Source organism: Portunus trituberculatus, chromosome 8 (assembly GCF_017591435.1).
Source record: "Portunus trituberculatus isolate SZX2019 chromosome 8, ASM1759143v1, whole genome shotgun sequence".
NCBI lineage: Eukaryota > Metazoa > Arthropoda > Malacostraca > Decapoda > Portunidae > Portunus > Portunus trituberculatus.
In genome coordinates this window covers 246,099-272,225 of record NC_059262.1, presented here as the reverse complement: position 1 = coordinate 272,225, position 26,127 = coordinate 246,099, and the positions used below count along the sequence as shown (strand labels likewise).

General features: G+C 38.4%; 1 protein-coding gene across 7 annotated transcripts in view; it reads left to right on the top strand.

The window, feature by feature from the left end:
* LOC123501140 (tetratricopeptide repeat protein 23-like) overlaps positions 1-26,127 on the top strand; it is a 325,403-nt gene that overhangs the window by 251,848 nt on the left and 47,428 nt on the right. For 5 of the 7 annotated variants that reach the window (XM_045249726.1, XM_045249722.1, XM_045249723.1 and 2 more), the window contains exons 10-12: positions 1,501-1,596; positions 7,982-8,145; positions 22,782-22,863. In XM_045249726.1, coding sequence (XP_045105661.1) covers positions 1,501-1,596; positions 7,982-8,145; positions 22,782-22,863 — 342 coding nt within the window. Of the gene's footprint in view, positions 1-1,500; positions 1,597-7,981; positions 8,151-22,781; positions 22,864-26,127 lie in introns of all 7 variants that reach the window. The other 2 variants (XR_006673573.1, XR_006673574.1) reach the window with 1 other exon arrangement.

Genomic DNA, 26,127 nt, shown 5'->3' with positions numbered 1-26,127 from the left:
GAAGATGCCTGAGAGATGTTAAAAAATATAGTTTCCCACAAAGATGTATTCAGGCATGGAACAGTTTAAATGAAGAAGTAGTGTCTGCAACGAGTGTGCATACTTTAAAGTAAGATTGGATAAGTGTAGATATGGAGACGAGGCCACATGAGCATAAAGCCCAGCCACTGTAAAACTACAACTAGGTAAAATACAACTAGGTAAATATACACACACACACACACACACACACACACACACACACACACACACACACACACACACACACACACATGAAAAAATTGATAAGTATTATAATAAGACCCAGATTGGAATATGCAGGAAATTGGAGTGATTACAAAAAATGGCTACAAGAATGGTTCCAGAATTTAAAGGGATGACATATGAGGAGAGACTAAAAGCTATGGATCTACCAACCCTGAAACAGAGATGAGAGAGTTGATACAAGTTTATAAATTGATTAACGGAATGGATCAAATGGATAATGAGAAACTAATCCTGAGAGAAGAATAGTGACATTAGAAGCACAAGATCGCATAGTAAGAAAATGAGGAAGTCAAGATGTCTGAAAGATGTTAAAAAATATAGTTTCCCGCAAAGATGTGTTGAGACTTGGAACAGTTTGAGTGAGGAAGTGGTGTCAGCAACAAGTGTACATAGTTTTAAGGAAAAATTGGATAAGTATAACTATGGAGACGGAGCCACACGAGCATAAAGCCCAGGCCCTGTAAAACTACAACTAGGTAAATACTCTCTCTCTCTCTCTCTCTCTCTCTCTCTCTCTCTCTCTCTCTCTCTCTCTCTCTCTCTCTCTCTCTCTCTCTCTCTCTCTCTCTCTCTCTCTCTCTCTCTCTCTCTCTTTCCTTTTTCTCTGAATGGAGTAGCACTTTCGCATATTTGTTTTTGATAGGGCAAAAAAAGAACTTAGGACTGTAAAAATCAATAAAAGAAATAAGGTCAAATAAGCAGGGCTAAAGTTATAAAAGAATAAAGTTAATAAGGAAAGCTAGGAACTAAGTTTGAAAAATGTTTCAGTAAAATAAATAAAAATTCTGAAGGTAAAAAACAAACAAGTTAAACTGTCTACCATAGGCCAGTGATTAATACTCTTCTCACCTTCATTAAATTTCACTTATTTTCTTTACAAATTTTCTATGGGGATGATACTAATTAAAATGTCTTTTATATATTGTTTGTTTTATTGAAAGTGTCAAGCTATTCTAAGCTCAGTCATGACAAAGAAAAAAAAAATGAAAATGTTTAACCCTTTCAATACCATGGCATTTGTTTTATATTTATTCAGGTTACAATTAGGTGATTTTATACAGCTCCAAAATCTCATGGTGGAATAAAATAGTCAAGATTCTGAACCATTAGCCTTCTGACCTCCATAGAACCTTGCTAGTGTAAATAAAGTTGTCTAATCATACTCAAAACTCACAGTAAAAATGCATCCCAGTACTGAAGGGGTTAAGTGGGTAATTGTACTTCTTCTTTCAGGTACTGGTGCAGGAGGAAAATTATCCAGAAGCCATAAAGCACCTCATGTCCAATCTCAAGCACTGTAAGGAGGTTCATGGAGACTTCACCCCACAGGTATTTGGAATCATAGAGTTGATAGATTGTGTTCGAAATAGCTAATTTTGTTTTTGTTTCATGTTTTTCTCTGAAGTGAATCTAGATAAGAATTTATTAGAGAGATAGGAATTAGATTAGAGGAAGGAAAAGATCAAGAATGTTTTCCTCTTATAACGTGTGTTATGTCGAAAAGAATGTAAGTGAAAGATTTTAAAAGAAACAGAGGCAAAGTATACTGCTCATCTGTGCAAAACAAACAATTGGAGTAAGGCAAAGTAAGTTTTGAAATGGAGTGAATGAAGAGGGTAAATCGAAAAGAATACCCGAGAAGGATTGTAACTGAGTGAAATGTAATTAAATGTGGTAATGTGAATGAAAAATGGCTATGCCTCAAATGTGTAGTTGTTGGTTGTGTGGAGTAGGTATATGGAATGAAATGGGTGGGAAATAAAGTGAGATCAACATGGATATAGAGCAATGGTTATCAAAGTATCAATCCACAGAGGTCAATGGGACCATTCAAGAGGTTGGTAAATATCTAGAGGGTTGAATGAATGAACTGAGAATAACCGAGATGAATATTACTGCTGGGATCGAATTGCCATTGATGCTTCCATCTGAAAATTCTATAATCTAGATTATAATTTGTGAAAATCTGAACAAAATCAGGTTCCATTAGATTAGAAAAAAATGAATAAGTTCTTGAAGTCAAACCATATACAAACATTTTTTCATTAATTAATCTTGAGAAGTTTAAGTAGCACTGGCAACACTACCTTCAACTAACCCTTATTGTCTCACAGCTCTAGTGTCTGTTCCTACAACTTGACATCTTTCAAGAGAGAAGTCTCAAGAAACCTTGCTAACTAAACTGGCCATTGTTTTTGATAAATCATGTTTTTTTTTCTTTTCTTTTTTCTTTAAATTGCAGTTTTTTATAATGATTTTTTTTTATCTTGGCTGCCATCCTTGATGTAAGAAACTACTACTACTACTACTACTACTACTACCAGTTGAACCTCCCAAATCCAGCAACCACCGGACCTTACACTTGCCTGACCATGGAAAATTCCGAACTATAGGTGGTTCCCAAAACACCCTCTATATAATTACCCTGCGTTATACAAGTGTAGCTGTAACATTGTTTTGATATATGATAGTTGTACATGAAAATATACATACAGAAGTATATAGAAAAAACATGTAAATTAAGTTCAGCATGAAAAATTTTTGCCTGCGCCATTATCATCTCGCCGGACACAGGGACGTTACCAGCGCGCCGAAGCTTAAACCACTGTATGAGAGCACTGTTTATATCACTGCTTTTACTCTCCTTAAGTGTTCTACGAACCTCCATGTTCTTCTTGCTCTCACACTCACTGTAAAACTTGAGAAGTTGATTCTTCTGCTTTTTTTTTTATATCAAAGACGATTGATGAGCAAATGTTGTACTGTTGGCATAGGCTCCGCACTGAAACATCTTTATCTAGCTTCCTCAATAGGTCCACTTTCTGTTGCACTGATATTGTCATATGTTTGCAGTTTTTCTTTGGTTCACACACAACACTATCACTTCCTGGTTGCTTGGAAGCCATTTTTAGGGGCAAATATTACAGAAAAAAATGTTTATGCACGTGGGGGGTTGGTGCTTGCAATGAGCGGCAGCGTGGTACTGATCCAAATTTGACCCAGAATACCCGGGCTCCAAAACACAGTACATCGCCGCCGCGTCTTAGCGGCAGTCTGGCAAATTACTCTGGCCAATTAAAAAATTCTGGCAAACAAAAGTTTTGCCGGATTACAGGTGTTGCCGGATGAAAGAATACCGGATTAAAGAGGTTCAACCTGTACTACTAATGCTACTACTACTACTACTACTAGATAATAGAGGGAAGGAAAAGATCAAGAATGTTGAGCATATCTCCAAGACGGTCAGGAATACGAGTAGGGTGTTGCACCGGTTGCTCTAAGTCATGGAATATAAAAAAGTTGAAGGTTATTTCACCAGGATGGTCAGTGAAGGGAGAGGAAAACCAAAGCTGGTGTTGAATATTGAAATCTCCAAGAATGGAGATCTCTGCAAAAGGGTATAGGGACAGAATGTGCTCCGCTTTGGAAGTTAAATAGTCAAAGAGTTAACTATAGTCAGAGGAGTTAGGGGAGAGATAGACAGCATAGATGAATTTAGTTAGAGAATGACTATTGAATCTAAGCCAGATGGTGGAAAAATTCAAGAGCGTGAGCACAAGAGCAAGTTAGGTCATTGTGCACAGAGATGCAACATCCAGCTTTGGAATGAAAAAGAGGATAGAGAAAGTAGGAGGGAATAGAAAAGGGGATACTGTCAGTTGCCTCAGACAGCTGTGTTTCAGTGAGGAAAAGAAGATGAGGTTTAGTAGAGGAGAGATGGTGTTCTACAGATTGAAAATTAGATCTAAGACTGTGAATGTTACAAAAGTTAATGAACAAAAAAGTCGATGGAGGTGTAAAGACATTTTAAGGCGCCACCAAGAAAGTAGTCCAACCTGGGGACATTTCTGGTCCCCTCTCCAGAAAGAGATTTCGAGGCTGAATTTGGAGTCGCTATTTTGAGTTTTAAGTGAAGGGTATGTGTGTGTGGTAAGTGCATGTGGTTTTGTGTGAAGAAAGAAAGTTGTCTTGAGAGGGCAGTCTGTGACTGCCTCCTTGAGTTGTGAGATCAAAACTAGCTTTAATGGAAGGTTCACAGCACCCCCTGAACTAGTGCTACTAGACCTCGCAGGGAGTAAATTATCAGTATCTACTACCTCCTCCAATTATTGGAGGAGGTAGTAGACACCCATTGCTGTACATCCATCTCATGACCGATTGCCATCAGTCATGAGTGGATGTGCAGCAATGGGTACCAGTAGTCTGATAACTATCTAGATACAGATATGCTTTTAGGAGTAGATTTATTGAATAAAGCATCAAGGAAATGGAATGCTAACAGACAAACAGTAGTGTAGAGAAGTGTGACATAACCAATAAGACTTATACCACGAGGACGATAAGCCAGCCATAGCTGCACCAATATCCACCTGTTGTACTTTGAGGAATGGTCAACTCTCACGACATCACAGTAGCACTACGACATAATGGACTAACTTAGATTAAAACTTAAGAAGACCCAGGAACAAAAGTATTAGTAGAGCAATATCCAAGGATAGACAAGTTTGTTATCCTTATTGTGTAAGAGTAGATGCTGACCAACACATACTATAGCCCATATATAACGGTTCTAGAAAGCCTGTTGCGTTAAAAATGGGGGCATATTTAGGTAGGACTGAGAGGAATAATGGTGGATTGGATAAGGGATTACTTGAAGGACAGAGAAATGTGAACTGTGATCAGAGATACATACTCATCCTGGAGTAAAGTCATAAGTGGAATGCCATAAGGGTCAGTGTTAGCCCCCCATTATGTTTCAGCTATATGTAAATGACATACAGTATGGAGTGACCAGTTATATTAATTTGTTTGCCGATGAAAAAAATTGCTAAGAGTAATCAAGACCCGAGAAGACTGTTTGCTGCTGCAGGAAGATATATACAAAATTTAAGAGTGGAGTAAGAAGTGGAAGTTAGAATTCAATGCCAAAAAATACCATGTAATGGAATTAGGAAAGAATAAGAGAAGACCAGTATGAAACTATTTGATGTGAGAGAACAAATAATGAAGACTAAAGAAAAAAAAGATCTGGAAGTGGTTATACAAGAAACTGAGCCCCAAAAACATATAGATAAGATATCTGGATCAACATATAAAATGTTGACTAATATTAGGATGGCATTTCAGTACTTGGACAAGGATATGATGAAAAATATCATTACGAGTATGATTTGTCCCAAGTTGGAATATACAGCACAAGTGTGGTCGCCAAGCTTAATAAAGGATCTAAGAAGATTACAACAGACCCAGAGGATAATTACAAAGATGGTGCCGGAACTAAACTGTTCTTCGTTGTTATCCTGCTATAGATCCTCGTTCTTTGTTGTTATCCTGCTGTAGATCCTCGTCCAGCCGTCTGTGGCATGTAGGTAGCAGAGATGTGTGTACAGGGACACATAAGCAACAGATGAGATGTCCAAGCAAGGTTCTTATTCTGTTAAGCAGATACACTCCGAAAGAACATTACAATACAGGAAAAATATACAGTGGTACTATGCCACGCGGGTAGTCCATATAACAGCTGTCCACATGCTGCCTGGCGCTCGCCTAACTGATCGTACGGTAGGCTAGTCTGCCAGACGTAACTGTCCCACATAAAGGAACTATCATATAAAAAAAAGGCTGAAGGAAATGAGACTGACACCAGACTTGGTGCTGGTCATGGAGGATAGCAGAGTTGAAGGCTAGTTCACCAAGATGGTCAGTGAAGGAAGAGGAAAGCCAAAGCTGGTAGTGAACATTGAAATCTCTTAGAATGGAGATCTCTATGAAGGGGTAGAGGGACAGAATGTGCTCCACTTTGTAAGTTAAATAGTCAAAGAATTTACTATAGTCAGAGGAGTTAGGGGAGAGATAGACAGCACAGATAAATTTAAATAGAGGTGACTATTGAGTTGAAGCCAGATGGTGGAAAACTCGGAGTATTCGAGAGCGTGGACACAAGAGCAAGTCATTGAGAACATAGACGCAATATCCAGCTTTAGAACGAAAATGAGGATAGAGAAAGTAGGAGGGAACAGAGAAGGGGCTACTGTCAGTAGCCTGAGACAGCTGTTTTGGTGAGGAAAAGAAGATGAGATTTAGTAAAGGAGAGGTGGTGTTCCATAGACTGATAATTAGATCTAAGACTGCGAATGTTGCAGAAGTTAATGAAAAAAAAGTTGAGGGAGGTGTCAAGACATTTTGTTTAGTATATAGACATGCATGTATGCACATTTGGTGTTTCAACCTTTTTATTATGTCGGGGATGAGACTACAAAGTCATCGACAGTTTTGTAATATAGACACTTTTGTATGCATTTGGTATCATGTGTTTTGACTTGCTTTAAGAAGGATCACCTTTTTTTTGTGTGATTTATGTTTCATTATACGAGGATTTACTGTATGAGGTATTCAAATGGAACTAATAAAACTATTATTGGGACCTCACTGTACATGGAGTTAGAAGCAGACAGATTGCTGGAAGGAGTGATGAGTTTAGTTTTTCTCAGAGAGAGAGAGAGAGAGAGAGAGAGAGAGAGAGAGAGAGAGAGTGGGGGGGGGGTAATGTTACTCTGGTTATTCAATTTATATATGGATGAGGATAAGTTTCATCAGTAGGACAGATCAGGTGGTATGCAGCTTTGATGGTTGACACAGAGAGAAAACTAAAAAGATAGGTTGATGAGTTTAGGTGTATTGGAAGAAGAGAAGCTGAATGACAGTGTCAGTAAAAATTTAAATAATGAAATGTTTCATAGAGACAGGTGATAAAAACATGCCTGATGATTGTGAGAACATCTATGAGACACTGATTGTTTCATGTAGGTATTTGGAATCAACAATTGCAGTGGACAGAAAACCTAAAGCATGAGATGAAGTGCAGGTAAAAGAAGGCAGAAAAGTTCTGAAATGAAAAACATTTTGTACATGATGATGAAACATGGAACATGGAAGTACTTATAAAGAAAAATGGCTAAATTTTATGAAAATGAAGTGTTTAAAGAGTCTGTAAAGTAACATGGAGGAACAGAATGAAAAATAAGTAAATGAGAAGAACTGGTATTGTGAGAGGGTTAGCAGGACAGGCAGATGTGTTAAGATGATTTTGGTATATTGAGAGAATGAAAGACAGTAAACTAGTAAAGAGAATGATGAGGTCAAATGTGTGTAGTGTTAAGAGAGTGGCCACTTTTGAGTTGGATGAACTATGTAAAGAGAGTACTGAATAAGAGGAGTAACAGCAAGCAGAAATGATTGTGGATGATAGAAATGGATGGAGAGTGCAAATATGAACTGCATGAAAATGACAAGGTCCCATTTATCATTGAGACGAGTTGTGGGCACACATGATAGGATTCATTGACCCTGTTAGAGAGTAAGGCATTCTGTACCTGCATCTGCTGTAGTCTCAAGATTTGAGCAAATGTGGAGCTAGAAAATTGTCTCACTATGAAGAGGCAGGTTAAGCTAATGTGTGCTACTGGGGCACGTCAAAGAAATATTAGGTCTGTGCTATGCCAAAGTAAGCTCCTTAAATGTAGCAAGATATTTACAATTATCTCTTTCCATGAGCAACTGAAAGAATTCAGAGTACAAGTAATGTCTGTATGAGTGTGTGGTGCATTGTCTAGGCCATCCTGTGTGAGATATCCAGCCTGGTATAGACAAGAAATAAATTATGCTGTGAATTATACTTCATACAGTATGTGTAAGAATGCAATATTATATATAGGTCTGTGGAGTGCTGAGGCAGCTATCCAGGGTGCATGCTCTTGCTGGAGACCTGGGTAGGGCAGCACTGGCTCTGGACCAATGCCTACAAGCAGAGACCCTCCTCTATGGCACTTCTTCTCGTCGTGCTCAAGCTTCTCGCCTAAGGCTACAAGAAATGATACAGTTAAGTCAGTGTTATGTTGTATTTTAGCTTTATAATTGATTGAGCTGTAGGGAAACATTTAGTTTAAAACAAGAATGATTTTTTATAAGACTAACGATGATAGACAACTTACAATGAAATTTTGCATGATGTTTTGCCATAGAGCACTGTGAAAACAATGAGAAATTAATCTGAAGGCACTGTAAGAGGCTTTTGATTGTGTCTCAACTTGTAACAGCTCAATCATGGAAATATTATTGATGAGCCTGGGTGGATTTCATTTGGCTTTGAGGGTCTTGTCATTGCATAGCTTAGATCAATTACTCATTTGGATCACTTTTTACATTTCAGTCCTTCCATATTAGAACAATTTCTCTTGTCTCCTCTCTGAAACTCTGTTTCCTTTCTTTGCCTTCCCTAGTATTCCATTTTCTCTTTTTGTCTCTTCCCTGAGACTATTCCATTTTGGCAACATGTGACCAAGCTTCTTTTGGAAATCATTTGTCATTTCTTCCTTTAGTATCTTAGCTGCTTGCCACCAGTCCTTGTTTTGGGCATCATGGATATACATACTGAGAATTATTGATCTGAAGGCATAATTAAATGACCATGTGAAGCTTTTGCCAGAATAAATCTGTGCCAGAATTTTCATGGAAATGCAAATCCTATATTTTTATTAAATAGGGCAAGATGATTACCAAGCCCTGAGCAGATTTCAGCTGGCCTTGACTTCTGTCATAACAACTAAGCCATGATTTACCAGTACAATGATATTGTCACGAGAATCAGATCACCAAATACTGAGAAGTATAATATTAGGTATTAGGTATTTCATTTGATATTACCTTCAGATTACATGTCAATAGTAATTAATTTTTAGACGACTGTTCAATGTCCAGTTATTCAAGATTCATTCTGTTGTAAATAATTTAAATTCATTCTAAGATCCCAGATTTTTACCTAAGTAAATAAGAATAGAACTATATAAAATCAATATTATTTACCTTTTGGTGATGAGCTTCATGGCACGCATAGATGATGGTGTAGGCGGGCAATGGAGGCTTGGTATTATGTACATACTAATACTGATGGTTACTTTTGGATAATGTTTGCAATTGAAGATACACCTCAATACAACCTCAATGTAAACTTTGTTTTGTTTCACATCTGTTACACTTTGTCACTACAATAGTTAAGAAATATTTTGTTAGTTTTTTTGATGCAAGAAAAAAAACCCAGCCAAAGGCAATAAAAGATGGAAAAAAAAGGCCTATTTGAAATGCCAGTTCCCTTAAAGATTGATATAGAAGTAGTCAAAAGTCAAGGACAAATGTCTTGAATTCTCCCTCTTAAAAGAAGTCAAGTCGTAGGAAGATAGAAATACAGATGCAGGTAGGGAGTTCCAGAGTTTACCTGAGAAATGACTGAGAGTACTGGTTAACTTTTTCATTAGAGAATTGGACAGAATAGGGATGAGAGAAAGAAGAAATTCTTGTGCAGGGAGACTGCAGGAGGAAGGAAGGCATGCAGCTAGCAAGATCAGTGGAGCAATAAAAAGATGGAAAGAGATGCAACATTTCAGCGGTGAGAAAGAGGCTGAAGACAGTTAGTCAGAGGAGGGGAGTTGATGAGACAAAAAGCTTTTGATTCCACCCTATCTAAGAAAGCTGTATGAGTGGAACCTCTCCAAACATGCGAAGAGTACTCCATACAAGGACAGATAAGCCCCTTGTACGGAGTTAGCAGTTGGAGGGGGACGAGAAAAGCTGGCGGAAACGCCACAGAACATCTTCCTTCATAGAAGCTGTTTTAGCAAGAGATGAGATGTGAGGTTTCCAGCTAAGATTATGAGTAAAGGACAGACCGAGGATATTCAGGTAGTCCTCAATTTATATGGGAGATGCATTCCAGAAGGGACTGTATAAAGTAAAAATCGTATTAAGTAAGGAATGAATACCAACTCCCTAGACTTTTTTTAGTATAAAAGAGTGGACCTGAGCTTTGCACAGTACCTCCAGCCCCTTTCCATCGAGAAGCCACGTGATCCTCATGAGCGTGACTCCCAGCACATCCACTTTGTCCTTTGGTTGAACAACCTCGCCCTCCAGGGCGAGGCTTAGGGGCGTCCTCGCACCACTACCACTACCACCACCATCACCATCACCACCACCATCACCACCACTGCCACCACCACTAGGATTTGAAGGATGTGTTCAAAATAAAATAATCTTTCACTGTACGTATACATTTTGCATTAAACACATTTCTATTATTTTTTTTTTTTTTTTTTACATTACAAGGGCACTGGCCAAGGGCAAACACAGTGTTGGAAAAAAAAAAAAATCCCGCTGGTTGCCAGGCCCTGTTAAAAGAAAAGTAGAAAGAGAAAAAACAGAAAAATCTAAAAGGAGGGTCCAGTTAACGTAAGAGGTGTCTTGACACTCCTCTTTTGAAAGAGTTTAAGTCATAGGCAGGTGGAAATACAGACACAGGTAGAGAGTTCCAGAGTTTACCAGTGTAGGGAATGAAGGAGTGAAGATACTGGTTAACTCTTGCATTAGGAAGATGGACAGAATAGGGATGAGAAGAAGTAGAGAGTCTTGTGCAGCGAGGCCGCAGGAGGGGGAAGGCATGCAGTTAGCAAGTTCAGAAGAGCAGACAGCATGAAAACAGCGGTAGAAGACAGATAAAGATGCAACATTGCGGCGGTGACTTAAAGAATCAAGACAGTCAGTTAGAGGAGAAGAGTTGATAAGACGAAAAGCTTTAGATTCCACCTTGTTTAGTAAAGCTGTGTGTGGATCCCCAGACATGAGAGCCATACTCCATACACGGGCGGATAAGGCCCTTGTACAGAGCAAGCAGCTGGGAGGGAGAGAAAATGGACGAAGACGCCATAGGACACCTAACTTCTTGGAAGCTGATTTAGCAAGAGTAGAGATGTGAAATTTCCAGTTTAGATTTTTAGTGAAGGATAGACCGAGTGTGTTTAATGTAGAGGAGAGGGAAGTTGAGTGTTATTGAAGAAGAGAGGATAGTTGTCTGGAAGGTTATGTCGAGTAGATAGTTGTAGAAATTGAGTTTTTGAGGCATTGAACAAAACCAGGTTTTCTCTGCCCCAATCAGAAACAAGTGAAAGATCAGAAGTTAGGCGTCCTATAGCATCTCGCCTTGAGTCATTTAATTGTTGTTGGGTTGGGCGTCTGTTGAACGCTGTTGAATAATGCAGGGTGGTATCATCAGCATAGGAGTGGATAGGGCATTGAGTCAGATTTAGGAGATCATTGATGAATAATAGAAAGAGAGTGGGTGATAGGACAGAACCCTGTGGAACACCACTGTTGATAGTTTTAGGGAAGAACAGTGACCGTCTACTACAGCAGCAATAGAACGATCGGAAAGGAAACTGGAGATGAAGGTACAGAGAGAAGGATAGAATCCGTAGGAGGGTAGTTTAGAAATTAAAGATTTGTGCCAGACTCTATCGAAGGCTTTCGATATGTCAAGGCCGACAGCAAAGGTTTCACCGAAGTCCCTAAAAGAGGATGACCAAGATTCAGTTAGGAAAGTAAGAAGATCACCAGTAGATCTGCCTTTACGGAAACCATACTGGCAATCAGAGAGAAGGTTGTGAGCTGATAGATGCCTCATTATCTTCCTATTAAGGATAGACTCAAAGGCTTTAGAAAGGCAGGAAATCAAAGCTATAGGGCGGTAGTTAGAAGGATTGGAGTGGTCACCTTTTTAGGGACAGGTTGAATGTGAGCAAACTTCCAGCAAGAAGGATAAATAGAAGTAGAGACACAGATGAAAGAGTTTGACCAGGCAGTGAGCGAGTTCGGAAGCACAGTTTTGAGAACAACAGGAGGGACTCCATCCGGACCGTAAGCCTTCCGAGAATCAAGGCCAGAGAGGGCCAGGAAAACGTCTTTATAAAGAATTTTAATTTTAGGGATGAAGTAGTCAGAGGGTGGAGGAGTAGGAGGAATATGCCCAGAATCATCCAAAGTTGAGTTGGTAGCAAAGGTTTGAGCGAAGAGTTCAGCTTTAGAAAAGAAGAGACAGCTGTAGAGCCATCTGGATGAAGTAAAGGAGGAAAGACGAAGAAGTAAAGTTGTTAGAGATATTATTGGCTAGATGCCAGAAATCTCGAGAGGAGTTAGAATTGGAAAGACTTTGACATTTTCTATTGATGAAAGAGTTTTAGTAAGTTGGAGAATAGATTTGGCATGATTACGGGCAGAAATATATAGGGCATGAGTTTCAGCAGTTGGATGGCTACGGAACCGTTTGTGAGCCGCCTCTATCATTGACAGCACGAGAACAAGCAGAGTTAAACCAAGGCTTTTTAGCTTTAGGGTTAGAGAAAGTATGAGGAATGTATAGCTCCATGCCAGAGATAATCACCTCTGTTATGCGCTCGGCACAAAGAGAAGGATCTCTGACATGAAAACAATAATCATCCCAAGGAAATCAGAATAGTACTGCCTTAGTTCCTCCCACTTAGCAGAGTTAAAATGCCAGAAGCACCTCCGCTTAGGCGGGTCCTGAGGCTGCACTGGAGTGATAGAACTGGTAACGGAAATTAGATTGTGGTCGGAGGAGCCCAACGGAGAGGAAAGTTTAACAGAGTAAGCAGAAGGGTTGGAGGTTAGGAAAAGATCAAGAATGTTGGGCGTGTCTCCAAGGCGGTCAGGAATACGGGTAGGGAACTTCACTAGCTGCTCTAGGTCATGAAGGATAGCAAAGTTGAAGGTTTGTTCACCAGGTTGGTCAGTGAAAGAAGATGAAAGCCAAAGCTGGTGGTGAACATTGAAATCCCTAAAATGGAGATCTCAGCAAAGGAAAGTGAGATAAGATGTGCTCCACCTTGGAAGTCAAATAGTCAAAGAATTTTACATAGTCAGAGGAATTAGGTGAGAGGTATACAGCACAGATGAATTTAGTTAGAGAGTGACATTGAAGTCTTAGCCAGATGGTAGAAAATTCTGAAGATTCAAGATTGTGGGCACGAGAGCAAGTGGTGTCGTTACGCACGTATGCGCAACATCCAGCTTTGGATTGAAAATGAGGATAGAGCAAGTAGGAGGGAACAGAAAAGGGCTGCTGTCAGTAGTCACAGACAACTGTGTTTCGTTAGGAAGAGAAGATGAGGTTTAGTAGAGGAGAGGTGGTGTTCCACAGATTGAAAATTAGAACGAAGGCCACGAATGTTGCAGAAATTGATAGTGAAAGTATTAGATGAAGTGTCAAGACACCCAAGGTCGACAGCAGAGGGCAGTCCGACCTGGGGACATTTATGGTCCCTTCCCCAGAGGGGACTCCGAGGCAGGGTGTGGTGAAGCCATTATTAAATTTTGATTTGAAGAGAGTGTAAAAGTGTAAGGTGTTGTAGTGTAGTGTAGGAAGTAGTAGAAGTTGTCTTTAGAGGGCAGGCTGCAGCTGCTCAATTGTATAAATGAGACCACAAAGGGAACCGGGAAGAGAGGACACGGGGAATCACTCAGTCTGCAGCACTGCCTACATCCCCGTAAGTACCTCTCCTGGAGTATTCCACCGGGCGGCAGGTGACTACTGCTTATTAATGCTTTTATTAATAAACTTACAAAGACAAAAATTACTATGAAAAAGGGAAATGTTTAAACACAAAATTATTTGATTAGTACCTTCTCTATTTTGCTACTTCCTCCTCTGATGTGTCACCATTGTCGTCGTCTGTCTCCGATTCTGTTACTTGACTTGGTGTGTGCGGTCTGAAGAAGCTTGTTATCGATTGCTGTTTTTTTTTGTTTTGTTTTTTTTTTTCTTTGAGAAGAACCTCATAGCATGTAATTTTTTCCATGACCCCTCTGATGACGGCAGTGCTTCTTTCAATATTTGGGTCAATTTCTTTGAGAATTTTCATTGACTGTGCAAACAAGTGCATACACTCAGACAAGTTGGCTGCTGTGAAGGCTCACTGAGGTTGTCCCGATGTGTTTGCCGTATCACCGCCAGCTGGAGATGCAGAAGGGTGCTTGGGAGCGATTACAGACCGGTATCACTAACTAGTGTAATTAATATGCATGATGTGTGAAAGAATAATAAAAAAACAATGGATCTAGTTCCTTGAAGACAACAAATTAATATCATATAACCAATTTGGTTTTAGAAAAAGACGGTCGTGTGTAACTAATTTATTGAGTTTACATTCTAGAATAGTTGATAGAGTACAAGAAAGAGAGGGATGGGTTGACTGTATTTATTTGGATTTAAAAAAAGGCATTTGACAAAGTGCCACATGAAAGATTACTGTGGAAGTTAGAGGAGAAAGGTGGCATAAAAGGAAGTGCATTGAGATGAATAGAAAATTATTTGAGGGGGAGAGAAATAAGGACAGTAGTTAAAGATATAAAGTCTAAGTGGAGAGTAGTAGAAAGCGGAGTGCCGCAGGGATCAGTATTGGCACCAATACTTTTCCTCATTTATATTAATGACATGCCAGAAGGAGTGAACAGCTACATAAATCTGTTTGCAGATGATACGAAACAGTGCAGAGTTATAAAGCAAAAAGAGGATTGTGAAATACTGCAAGAAGACCTAAATAAGATCTGGGAATGGAGTAAAAAGTGGGAGATGGAATTCAGTGTGGACAAAAGCCATGTCATGGAAATGGGAAAGAGTGAAAGAAGACCCGTGGGAATCTATAAGATGGGAGATGGAGTAGAACTGGAGAAAGTAAAAAAGGAAAAGGACCTAGGAGTGACGATGGAAGAAAACAATCAACCATATTGATAGAATTTTGAGAGAGACATATAATTTGCTAAGGAATATTGGAGCAGCATTTCACTACATGAACAAAGAAATGATGAAGAAATTGATAAGTACTATAATAAGACCCAGATTGGAATATGCAGGAGTAGTGTGGAGTGTGGATCCCTCATAAAAAGAAACACATAAGGAAGTTGGAGAGACTACAAAAAATGGCTACAAGAATGGTTCCAGAATTTGAAGGGATTACATATGAGAAGAAACCAAAGGCTATGGATCTATCAACCCTGGAAGAAAGAAGGGAGAGAGGGGATCTAATACAAGTTAACAAATTGATCAACGGAATGGACCAAGTGGATAATGAGAAACTGATCCTGAGAGAAGAATATGGTATTAGAAGCACAAGATCGCATAGTAAAAAGCTGAGAAAGGAAGATGTCTGAGAGATGTTATAAAATATAGTTTCCCGTAAAGATGTATTGAGACGTGGAACAGTTTGAATGAAGAAGTAGTGTCTGCAACGAGTGTGCATACTTTTAAAGTAAGATTGGATAAGTGTGGATATGGAGACGGGGCCACATGAGCATAAAGCCCAGGCCCTATAAAACTACAACTAGGTAAATACAACTAGGTAAATACACACACACACACACACACACACACACACACACGAGAGACACGGTTGAGGGCAGACGCACTGGCGCAGTTCCGACGATCAGCTGATCTTCACTACACCTGTTGTATAGTATTTACAGTGGCCTGGGCAGGTAGTGTGGACTCATTTTTTTTTTTTTTTCTCTTCATGATATCAATTATTAAGGAATAATGAGTGAAAAAGATATTCCATCCAAATGCAGACATGAGAATAGAGAAGGGGCTGATGATGACTATGTTGGTGAGGGAGAACGCGATTCAAGGGTTCGATACGACAACTACTTCACTACTTAAGAGAGTGTTCAATATTGAATGTAAACTAGATAAACTGATAAAGGAGAAGATGGAAATGAAAGAGAATAAAGAACAGGAAATGGAGTTTATAAGACTGAGAGAAAGGATAAGAAAAGTGGAAGAAAATGAAACTAGGCTAAGAGCGGAAAACAAAGAACTAAAAAAGGAAGTAGCTAACTACAAGAAGCAGATGGAAGAAGGACTCGGTAAAGCCAAGAAAGAAAAGGAGAAGCTGAAAGATCTAGTAAACAAGGAAGAGGAAAGAGTACAGAACGTAATTAAAAAAGAAGTACAAGCATGGAGAGTCCAAGATAAGAAAGATAAGGCTGATTTTCAGGAGGTGATTCAAGAACAACTTAAAGAAAAAGAAGAAAATATGACAAACAAAATGATGGGAGTCCTCAAGACAAAAGAAAATCTAGTTAGAGAAATTGCAGAAAAAAAGAAGAGTGTAGTCGTATTTGGAATAAAAGAAAAAATATAAAATATAGACCAAAAAGAGAAAAAGAAGAAATGAAATCAGTCAAAGACCTACTGAAGAATCTTAATGATGAAGATAGGCAGAACTTGGAAGAGGAAGTAGAAGAAATAAACAGAATGGGACCATATCAAGAAGGAAAAACGAGACCAATTAAAATACTACTAAAATCACAAGCAGCAACAGAAGAAATATTATATAGAACAACAAAACTTAGAGAAACAGAAGGCTGCAAGGATATCTATATAAAGAAAAATAGAAATGAGGAAGAAAGGAAGAGATACAATGAACTGGCAGCAGCAGTAAGGGAAAAGAATAATGAAAGGTCAGAAGAGGAGAAGAAGGCATTTTTTTGGAGAATTCTAGGAGACAGGATAAGGAAATGGTATATAAACGAGAAGGAAGAGAAAAAAGTGGAACAAGTTTAACTAAAAATGATAAAGGCAAAAGACTAAAAATGATGTATATGAACATAGATGGGGTTTTATCAAGTAAATTAGAATTAAGAGATTACATAAGGAAAGAAAATCCAGATATTATATGCCTGGCTGAAACAAAACTATAAGAGGCAATCATAATAGATTTGGATAATAGGTATAATGTATGGAGAAGAGACAGAGTGGGTAAAGGAGAAGGAGGAGTCATGATAATGTTAAGGAAGGAGATAGTGATCAACCAAGTGGAATGTGGGGAAGGAAAAGCAGAAGTATTGTATATTAAGATGCATATTAATAAAAAAGAGTTAACAATCATTGTAACATATGTGCCACCAAAAACAAATTCATGGACCAATCAAGAATATAAAGACATGATAGATGACACAATAAGGAGTCTAATAAAAATTGTTAAAGAAAGGAGAAAAGTTATATTAGTAGGAGATTTCAACTGTAAAGAAGTGGACTGGGAAAATTATGAAAGTGGTATGGGGGAAGAAGCCTGGGGAGAAAGATTCTTGAACCTAATGATAGACAATATGATGGACCAGAGAGTAAAGGAATGCACAAGATTCAGAGGAAACGACGAGCTGGCGAGATTGGACCTAGTTTTTACAAGGGGTATACAAATGAATGACGATATAAGATATAAGTGCCCATTGGGAAAGAGTGACCATGCAATATTAGAAATAGATATAGAAGAAGGAAAGGAAGATAGAGACGATTCATACAAAGGAGACCGATTAAATTACAGAAAGGCTGATATTGAGAATCTCAAGAACTATTTTAAAAACATAGACTGGGAGGAGATGGAAAACTCAGAGACAATGCAAGACAAATATAACTTATTTTTGGAAATATACAAAACAGGAGTCAGGGAATATGTCCCAAAATATAGACCAAAAGAAGAAGGAAAGAAAGATTGGTTTAATGCAAGGTGTGCTAGGGCAAAGGAGAAAAGAGATGGAGCATGGAAAAGGTGGAGGAGAAATAGGAATCCAACAAACAAGGAAAACTTCAAGGCAGCGAGAAATGAATATGTTAAGGTGAGGAAGGAAGAGGAAAAGAACTTGAAAAGATATTGTCGAAAAATGTAAGGAGCAACCAAAATTGTTCTATAGATTCATAAATGGAAAAATTAGGCAAAAAGAAACAATAGAAAGGTTAAAAGGAGAGAACGGGATGGTGGAAGACCCTAAAAGTATGGCAGAACTATTAAATAAAAAATTCCAGGAGGTCTTTACTAAAGAATCCAAATTTGAGAGGCCACAGGGTAATAGAGAGACAATCTATATGAAAGAGATTAAAGTAACCAAGCTTGAAATAAAAGAGTTAATGAAGGAACTGGATGAAGAGAAGGCAATGGGACCGGATGAAGTCTCAGGCAGAATACTGAAAGAATGTAGGGAAGAACTAGCAAGTTCTATATACAACATCATAAAATGCTCAATAGAAAATGGAACAGTGCCAGTAGAATGGAAAAGAGCTGAGGAATGTACGCCCCCATGCCAGACACTATCACTTCTGTTATGTGCTCAGCACGAAGGGATGGGTCTCTGACGAGGAAATGGTAATCATTCCAGAGAAAATCAGCAAAATACCTCCTCAGGTCCCCCCAACTGGCAGAGGCAAAATGTCAGAGGCACCTCTGTTTTGAGGGATCCTGAGGAGGAATTGGAGAAATAGGACAAGATACAGAAATGAGATTGTGATCAGAGGAGCCCAACGGAGAAGATAAGGAAACAGCATTAACAGAAGGATTAGAGGTAAGGAGAAAAAATCAAGAATGTTGGGCGTGTCTCCAAGACGGTCAGGAATATGAGTGGGGTGTTGCACCAGTTGCTCTAAGTCATGGAGGATAGCAAAGTTGAAGGCTAGTTCACTAGGATCGTCAGTGAGGGGACAGGAAAGCCAAAGCTGGTGGTGAACATTGAAATCTCCAAGGATGGAGATCTCTGCGATAGGGTAGAGAGACAAAATGTGCCCCACTTTGGAAGTTAAATAGTCAAAGAATTTACTATAGTCAGAGGAGTCTAAGCCAGATGGTGGAAATCTCAGAAGATTCAAGAGCGTGGGCATGAGAGCAAGTTAGGTTGCTATGCATATAGACACAACATCCAGCTTTGGAGCGAAAATAAGAATAGAAAAAGTAGGAAGGACTCCGTCATACCCGAAGATCGGTCTATGAGCTCTGCGCTCGCTCTGTAATGGGAAGACTGGCTGGGTGACCAGCAGATGACCGAGATGAATTACACACACACTCTTAACTTAAATAAAAATGGCGACTCGAAATCCAGCCTTGTAGTCCCTTTCTGGGGAGGGGACCAGAAATATTCCTAGGTCAGACTGCTTTCTCAGTGGCGCCCTAAAATGCCTTGACACCTCCATTGACTTTTTCTTGATTAACTTATGCAACATTCACGGTCTTAGATCTAATTTTCAATCTGTAGAACACCTCTCCTCTAGTAAACTTTATCTTCTTTTCCTCACTGAAACACAACTGTCTGAGACAACCGACAGTAGCCCCTTTTCTGTTCGTTCAAACTGTTCCACATCTCAATACATCTTTGCGGGAAACTATACTTTTTAATATCTCTTACACATCTTCCCTTCCTCAGCTTATTACTATGCAATCTTGTGCTTCTAATGTCACATTCTTCTCTCAAGATCAGATACTCATTGTCCACTTGGTCCATTCCGTTTATCAATTTATAAACTTGTATGAGATCCCCTCTCTCCCTTCTGTGCTCCAATGTTGGAAGATCCATAGCCTTTAGTCTCCTTATTTTAATTATTATTATTTTTTTTTAATCTATACCATGTGGGCTTTTCACGGGAATTTATGGACTAAAGGGGATATTTTTTGGGGGGTACCTCCTATCTCAAAGCCCACTCACTAGGAAACCATTTCCTCAAGTGAGGAAGCCCAACCTACACTCAGACCATGGACAGGATTCGAACCCATGCACTTGGAGACACCTTGGATCCCAAAGCACACATGGTGTGTAATTCACCTCGGTCACCTGCTGGTCACCCAGCCACTCTTCCCCATTATGGAGCAAGCTCAGAGCTCATAGACCGATCTTCGGGTAGGACTGAGACCACAACACACTTCACACACTGGGAAAGCGAGGCCACAACCCCTCGAGTTACATCCCTTACCTATTTACTGCTAGGTGAACAGGGGCCACACATTAAGAGGCTTGCCCATTTGCCTCACCACGCCGGGACTTGAACCCGGGCCTCTCGATTGTGAGTCGAGCATGCTAACCACTACACTATGCGTGCGTGTGTGTGTGTGTGTGTGTATTTACCTAGTTGTAGTTTTACAGGGCCTGGGCTTTATGTTCGTGTGGCCCCATCTCCATATCTACACTTATCCAATCTTACTTTAAAAGTATGCATACTCGTTGCAGACACTACTTCTTCATTTAAACTGTTCCACGTCTCAATATATCTTTGTGGGAAACTATATTTTTTAACATCTTTCAGACATCTTCCTTTTCTCAGCTTTTTACTATGCGATCTTGTGCTTCGAATGTCATATTCTTCTCTTAGGATCAGTTTCTCATTATTCACTTGGTCCATTCCGTTGATCAATTTATAAACTTGTATCAGATCTCCTCTCTCCCTTCTTTGTTCCAGGGTTGGTAGATTCATAGCCTTTAGTCTCTCCTCATATGTCATCCCTTCAAATTCTGGAACCATTCTTGTAGCCATTTTTTGTAGTCTCTCCAACTTCCTTATGTGTTTCTTTTTATGAGGGGTCCACACTACTCCTGCATATTCCAATCTGGGTCTTATTATAGTACTTATCAATTTCTTCATCATTTCTTTGTCCATGTAGTGAAATGCTACTCCAATATTCCTTAGCAAATTATGTTTCTCTAAAAATTCTATCAATATGGCTTGCCGGTTGATTGTTTTATTCCATCGTCACTCCTAAGTCCTTTTCTTTTTTTACACTCTCCAGTTCTACTCCATCTCCCATCTTATAGATTCCCATGTGTGCATGTGTGTGTGCGTATAATGTAAATAAAATTAAATAACCATCATGAAAAAGGTAAAAGACAACAGAACTATAGTTTTGCTTATCTTAACAATATGTACAATGTATTTACGCTATTTAATCCGGAAAGGTTCCATGTTGGCTGTGTCCATATCACCCGCTTCATCCCGCACAGTCATATTAAAAGTCTGTGTCGATTGTGGAATCCTCACACCCACCTATTGCTTCCCTTGAAATTTTTCATTTCCATTTTCTGTGCTAGCTCCCTTGTTGCTGCAAGGATTTTTGTTCCATGGACATTTGCCCTAGCCGATCGCTGCGGCACATACCACTTCGTAACTGCAGCATCTTTTCCAATCCAGTCCACACAGTACTTGGCAGAATATTCTACTAGAACAGCATGCTGCTATATCCACCCATGAAGAGGTCTGTTGTTAACTTGTAGGCTGGTGCGAAATGTGGAGCCCCTATGTCATGGCCCAAAATGTAAACAAGGGCCAGTGTGTAGTCTAGGTTTAGAGTGGCCTATGATATATCGTTTGGTGGTATATAAGACGCACCACCATTTCAGTTGATCAAATTCAGGAAAAAAGTTTTTAGTGTATTTAAACATATACTGTTAAAAGCAATATAGCTTGAATGATCGTTTTGGTAGAAATGCTTATTCCTGAATTTCTCTCATTTACCATCCATGTTTTTTGTCATCTTCAAATTCTGGCCAACTAGGGACTAGGTAACTAAGGTTATGTTTACCTTTTCTTACGCTTTTCAGTTGATTTTCTTGCTTTCGCCACACATATAATTTTCTTTGGTGAAAAGAAAATAGAATAGTAATTATAGGAGAGTAATGATGCTGATGATAATAATGATAATGCACTTGGTATTAAGGAAGAACATTACTAAAAATAAGGTTCTTGAAGATTAAATAGGATATTTGTATAAAGAGTCAGAGGAGACTTGATTGTTATAGAACATTAATGAACATTAATGAAGGTTAGGCTGCAAGTGAATGTCTCTCTCAATTTTTGCATACTTACAGCATACAGTATCATCTTGAAAGGATTGGAGTGGAAGCCATGATGTTTTCTCTACATATTTGATACTCAGTAACTGACTGTCAGTGACTGACTGACAAGTGGTTGTGTAGCCCACCAAATTTGTTAAAGTTTGATGCTTAATTATTCCATTTACCGCTTGTATAACATTTTATAAAAAATCTGAAGCTATCATTGCCTTCAGAAGACTTTTACATTATGGGATAGTTTATTTTTGTAGTTATTTGGAAGTTATTGTGAATTGTTGCCATAAACTAAAAGGGTTATAAAGAATGCAGACAATAGTTTTTCACTTCATCCCATCATATTTCTGGTAATTATCCATTTGGAAAGGTTTTAATATAATGTTTAGATTCAACAATCATTCCCGAGTATAACAATATGAAATAAAATAATAGGTAAAGTATGAAGTGATATATGATTCAAATATGAAAGAGTATGAAAGGTAGAGAATTTTACTTGCTTATGTAACAGGCAGTTGTGAAAACCCCATGCTGACATCCTTCGAGTATACAAAGTCTGGGTGGAATTAAAAGCATTTTGTTTTATTACCTCATCTCCTTTAATTGATGGTTTTCAGCCCCTTTATCTTCACTGCAATCCATCTTTTGCCATCTTATACCTCTATTTTCAGGTTAACTGCTCTTCTGATCTTGCTAATTTCTTTCTGGTAAACTTTAGAACTTACCTGATTCTATATTTTCTCCTTTATATGACTTGAACTCTTTCAACAGGGAGGTTTCAAGATAATTGTTCTCTTTTTTTTTTTCATAAATCTAGTGACCTCTCTTTGATGATTGATACTTTAGTAGGTCTTTTGTTTCACTTTTTGTTTCTCTTGGTCAGTGTTCCTCTTGCATAAAAGTGCTTTGATGGCACAAATATTTTGTAAGTAACCATTTTTGTTTGATTAGTAAGCTGTTCCTATTCAAGACTATTTTCAATTTTAATGAGTCAAAACTGTTTTTAATAATTTTTTCAGAAAACTTCCTCTGTCATTGAGAAAGCGGATGTGCAGAAGACACCCAGATCTGCAAAACAAACCACGCTTCCACAATTTATAGGTTTGTATTGAACTTTTCTGTCATTCCACACTTCTAACTTATTATTGTGACAGTAATAATATTTTTTTGGCCTCATATTGAGACTCATTGTAGAACTTATGTATATCTGACACCTGAAGTCACCATGATGCTTAAAATGAAAGTTATACATATATTTATTTATGTATAATGCCTTTTTTCAAAGGGAAGGGTGCTTAGGAACATATAAGATACAGATGGGTAGACAGTTATTAGATGATTCTGTGTTCAAACATGCAATATTCAATCATCCCTTAGCATGTAGTTTTACATTAGACTATCTTAGAAATCTTGAAGGTAACCCGTGGATGATGATACATTAAAGATGATGGATCATTAAGTTTCCTGAAGCACCAGATTGCTTCCCACACACACCGTTTACTCTCATAGTAACCATGCTAATGTCTACATATAATACATTCCAAGTTAAGAGTAAATTTGTTCTCATGTAAGTGCCTTGCATATCTAAGCATGCACTGCTGGTGGTAGAATATTTTTGTGCCAGCACCAATGCCACTACCATCATTGCTGTTGTTCACCAAAACTCACTGGTAACCTGTCTCAAACATCTCACTGCTCTGTTATCACAGTATGTCTTAATCATTAAGGGTACATTTCAGTTAAAATTTCATGTATATTAGATACATTTCACATTTCAACAGTTTTAAATAGTGTCAAATAAAGGTCAAATCTTGAAAATTTCAAGAAATTTGAATAAATAGTGATCTTTTTTCATATCTATTTTTTTCAACATATTTCAAATAAAAATACAGAAAAGATTTCAAGGAGGAGTGATTTGTAAATTTACTTATATCTAATCAGGACAGTTCAATAAAATTTTCATACTAAAGTAGTTGCCATGTATGGTATCCCTCAAAAGCTACAATTTTCACAATCAATTGAAAAAAAATGGACTTATTTTTCTGTAATTTATATATGCAACTTAGTTATTTTCCTTAGATGTGGTTTGAATCTGTATAAAAAATTCTCCTATCAATATTGCTTTAGTCGATACTAGAAGATCCTAGATTGGTTAAGAACTTAAGGTGGAATTTCTATTTTTATTTGCAGAAAACTAAGTTTTGAGATATTTGCTGTTAAACATTTGCATATGTTTGGTAACTGATCCTATCCCATGTTTTCCAATAGTAGATTTTATATTGAAGTAGATGGATATCAGAGGGCACCATTCTTCTCATTGCTGCCTTGTTCAATACTCTTTAAAATTGACCAGGACTATAATGTGCATCCCCTTTTCTACAATTCCTTTTCCTTTTTGTTTGGCAACCTCTTAACCAAAAGTGCTTGGTGTCCTGAGTTTGAAGCTGCTTTAATTTTGGACTGATTATGGATGTCTTAGAAAAATTAAGCTGGCCTGCTTGGTATCAAAATATGTTCTCCAGAATAATTATTTGAGCACAAAACTTCACTCTTTTTGGCTTGACATAGCATCATTTTGAGTTTGTCTAGAAACCTCATAGTTTCTTTAGTCTCCAATTTGGGTTTTATCTTCATATCATCTTCACATTATTTAGTAGACATCAACATAACTGGCTAAATGATCCTTATGAATATTCACGTATGCTTCTTGGTGACAAACATTGCAGCAGTGAGAATGAACTACATTTCATAGCAGGTATTTTATTTTGTTAAAAGTTTATCCTCCTCTGTGACTTGAGGCTCTGGGTAACAGTTTTTGAAAGCTCTGTTATCTTAGTTGTGTGATATTGGTGCCCGACATAACTGTAAGAGGAACCTCATCAGAGGAGGAAGATTTCAAAGAACTTACTGGTTGATGTGATGAGCCTTGGAAGTAAATTTGATCCTGAAGATGGTAAATGTTTTCTTTGTGGGATTGTAAAACTCGGTTGCTGAGTAGAAGGTCATGGAGGGGATGAGGTATGGTAGGACACCTCTGTCTCATGGACAGCATAAGTAGAGTGAATGCCATCAACAGACTAGCTTACATTACCATGACTGGGCTTTTAAGAAGGGTCAAGTATTGTCTAAAGGCATCTTTAGAAACAGAATTTTTTTTTTTCAGTTATAAAAAAAATGGCAATGATATGCCTGTAAGGGAAAACTGTGCAGTCATTAGGGAAACAGGGAACATTGAGAGAGAATGTTACACCAAACAACTCTGACTCTGGTATCTTTTGAGAAGATGCTACCTATGTAAGCATGTCTTTATTTTTCCACACCATAAAAGAAGAGTTTCTAAAGGGAAAAAATGTACTGTGCTTGTGGTAGTTGTACTTAAGCAGGGGTAGCATGGATACACCTGAGTCCATTATGAACGTGTATTTAATAGTATCACAAGACACAACCGGTATAGTCGAGCAAACGAGAGGCTGAGGCATACGTGTGACCTGAGCCGGCGGCCGAGCGAGAGCTGAGGGGAAGACGTGACGTCACCTCAAGCGGCCAAGCCAGCCAAACTGATTCTATCAATAGAATGTTTTACAGAGAACAGAGCACGGGCAGTACATAAAGGACATACTAACATATGCTCTATATGGAGAATTTTCATTATAAATGCCTCTTGTATGAGATATTTAAACTCCCACAGCTCTGGTGATTTAAAAAAAAAAAAAAATCATGTTATGAAATTTTGTCAGATGAAAATCAGATACAGGTTGAACCTCACAAATCCAGCAACTGCCAGACCAGAGGCTTGATACAATACAAAAAATTCCTGATGAGGCTTATACTACAATACAAAAAATTCCTGACATGTCTGGAGAGTTTTTCACCTTCCTCACTTCAATTATGAGTTATTTTTTTAATGTAAGAGGGAGAACTACCAAGGGCAAAAAAAAAAAAAATATTAGAAAAGATAAGGGCCACTGGAATTGTAGTCTCCATAAGAGATTCAAAATAATTAGTCAAAATTTAGGGACAAATGTCCTGACACCTCTCTCTTAAAAGAAGTTATGTTGTAGCAAGATGGAAATATAGAAGCAGGCAGGGAATTCCAGAGTTTACCAGTGAAAGGCATGTGGTTAACTCTTGTATTAGAGAGTTGGACAGAATAGCAGTGAGAGGAAGAGTCTTGTGCAGTGAGGCTGCAGGAGGAGGGGAGGCATGCAGTTAGCAAGATCAACAGAGCAGTTAGCATGAAAATACCGATAAAAGATAAGAGAGATGCAACATTTCGGCAATAAGAAAGAGGATGAAGACAGGGGAGTTGATGAGACGAAAATCTTTTGATTCCACCCTATCTAATAAAGCTGTATGAGTGGAACC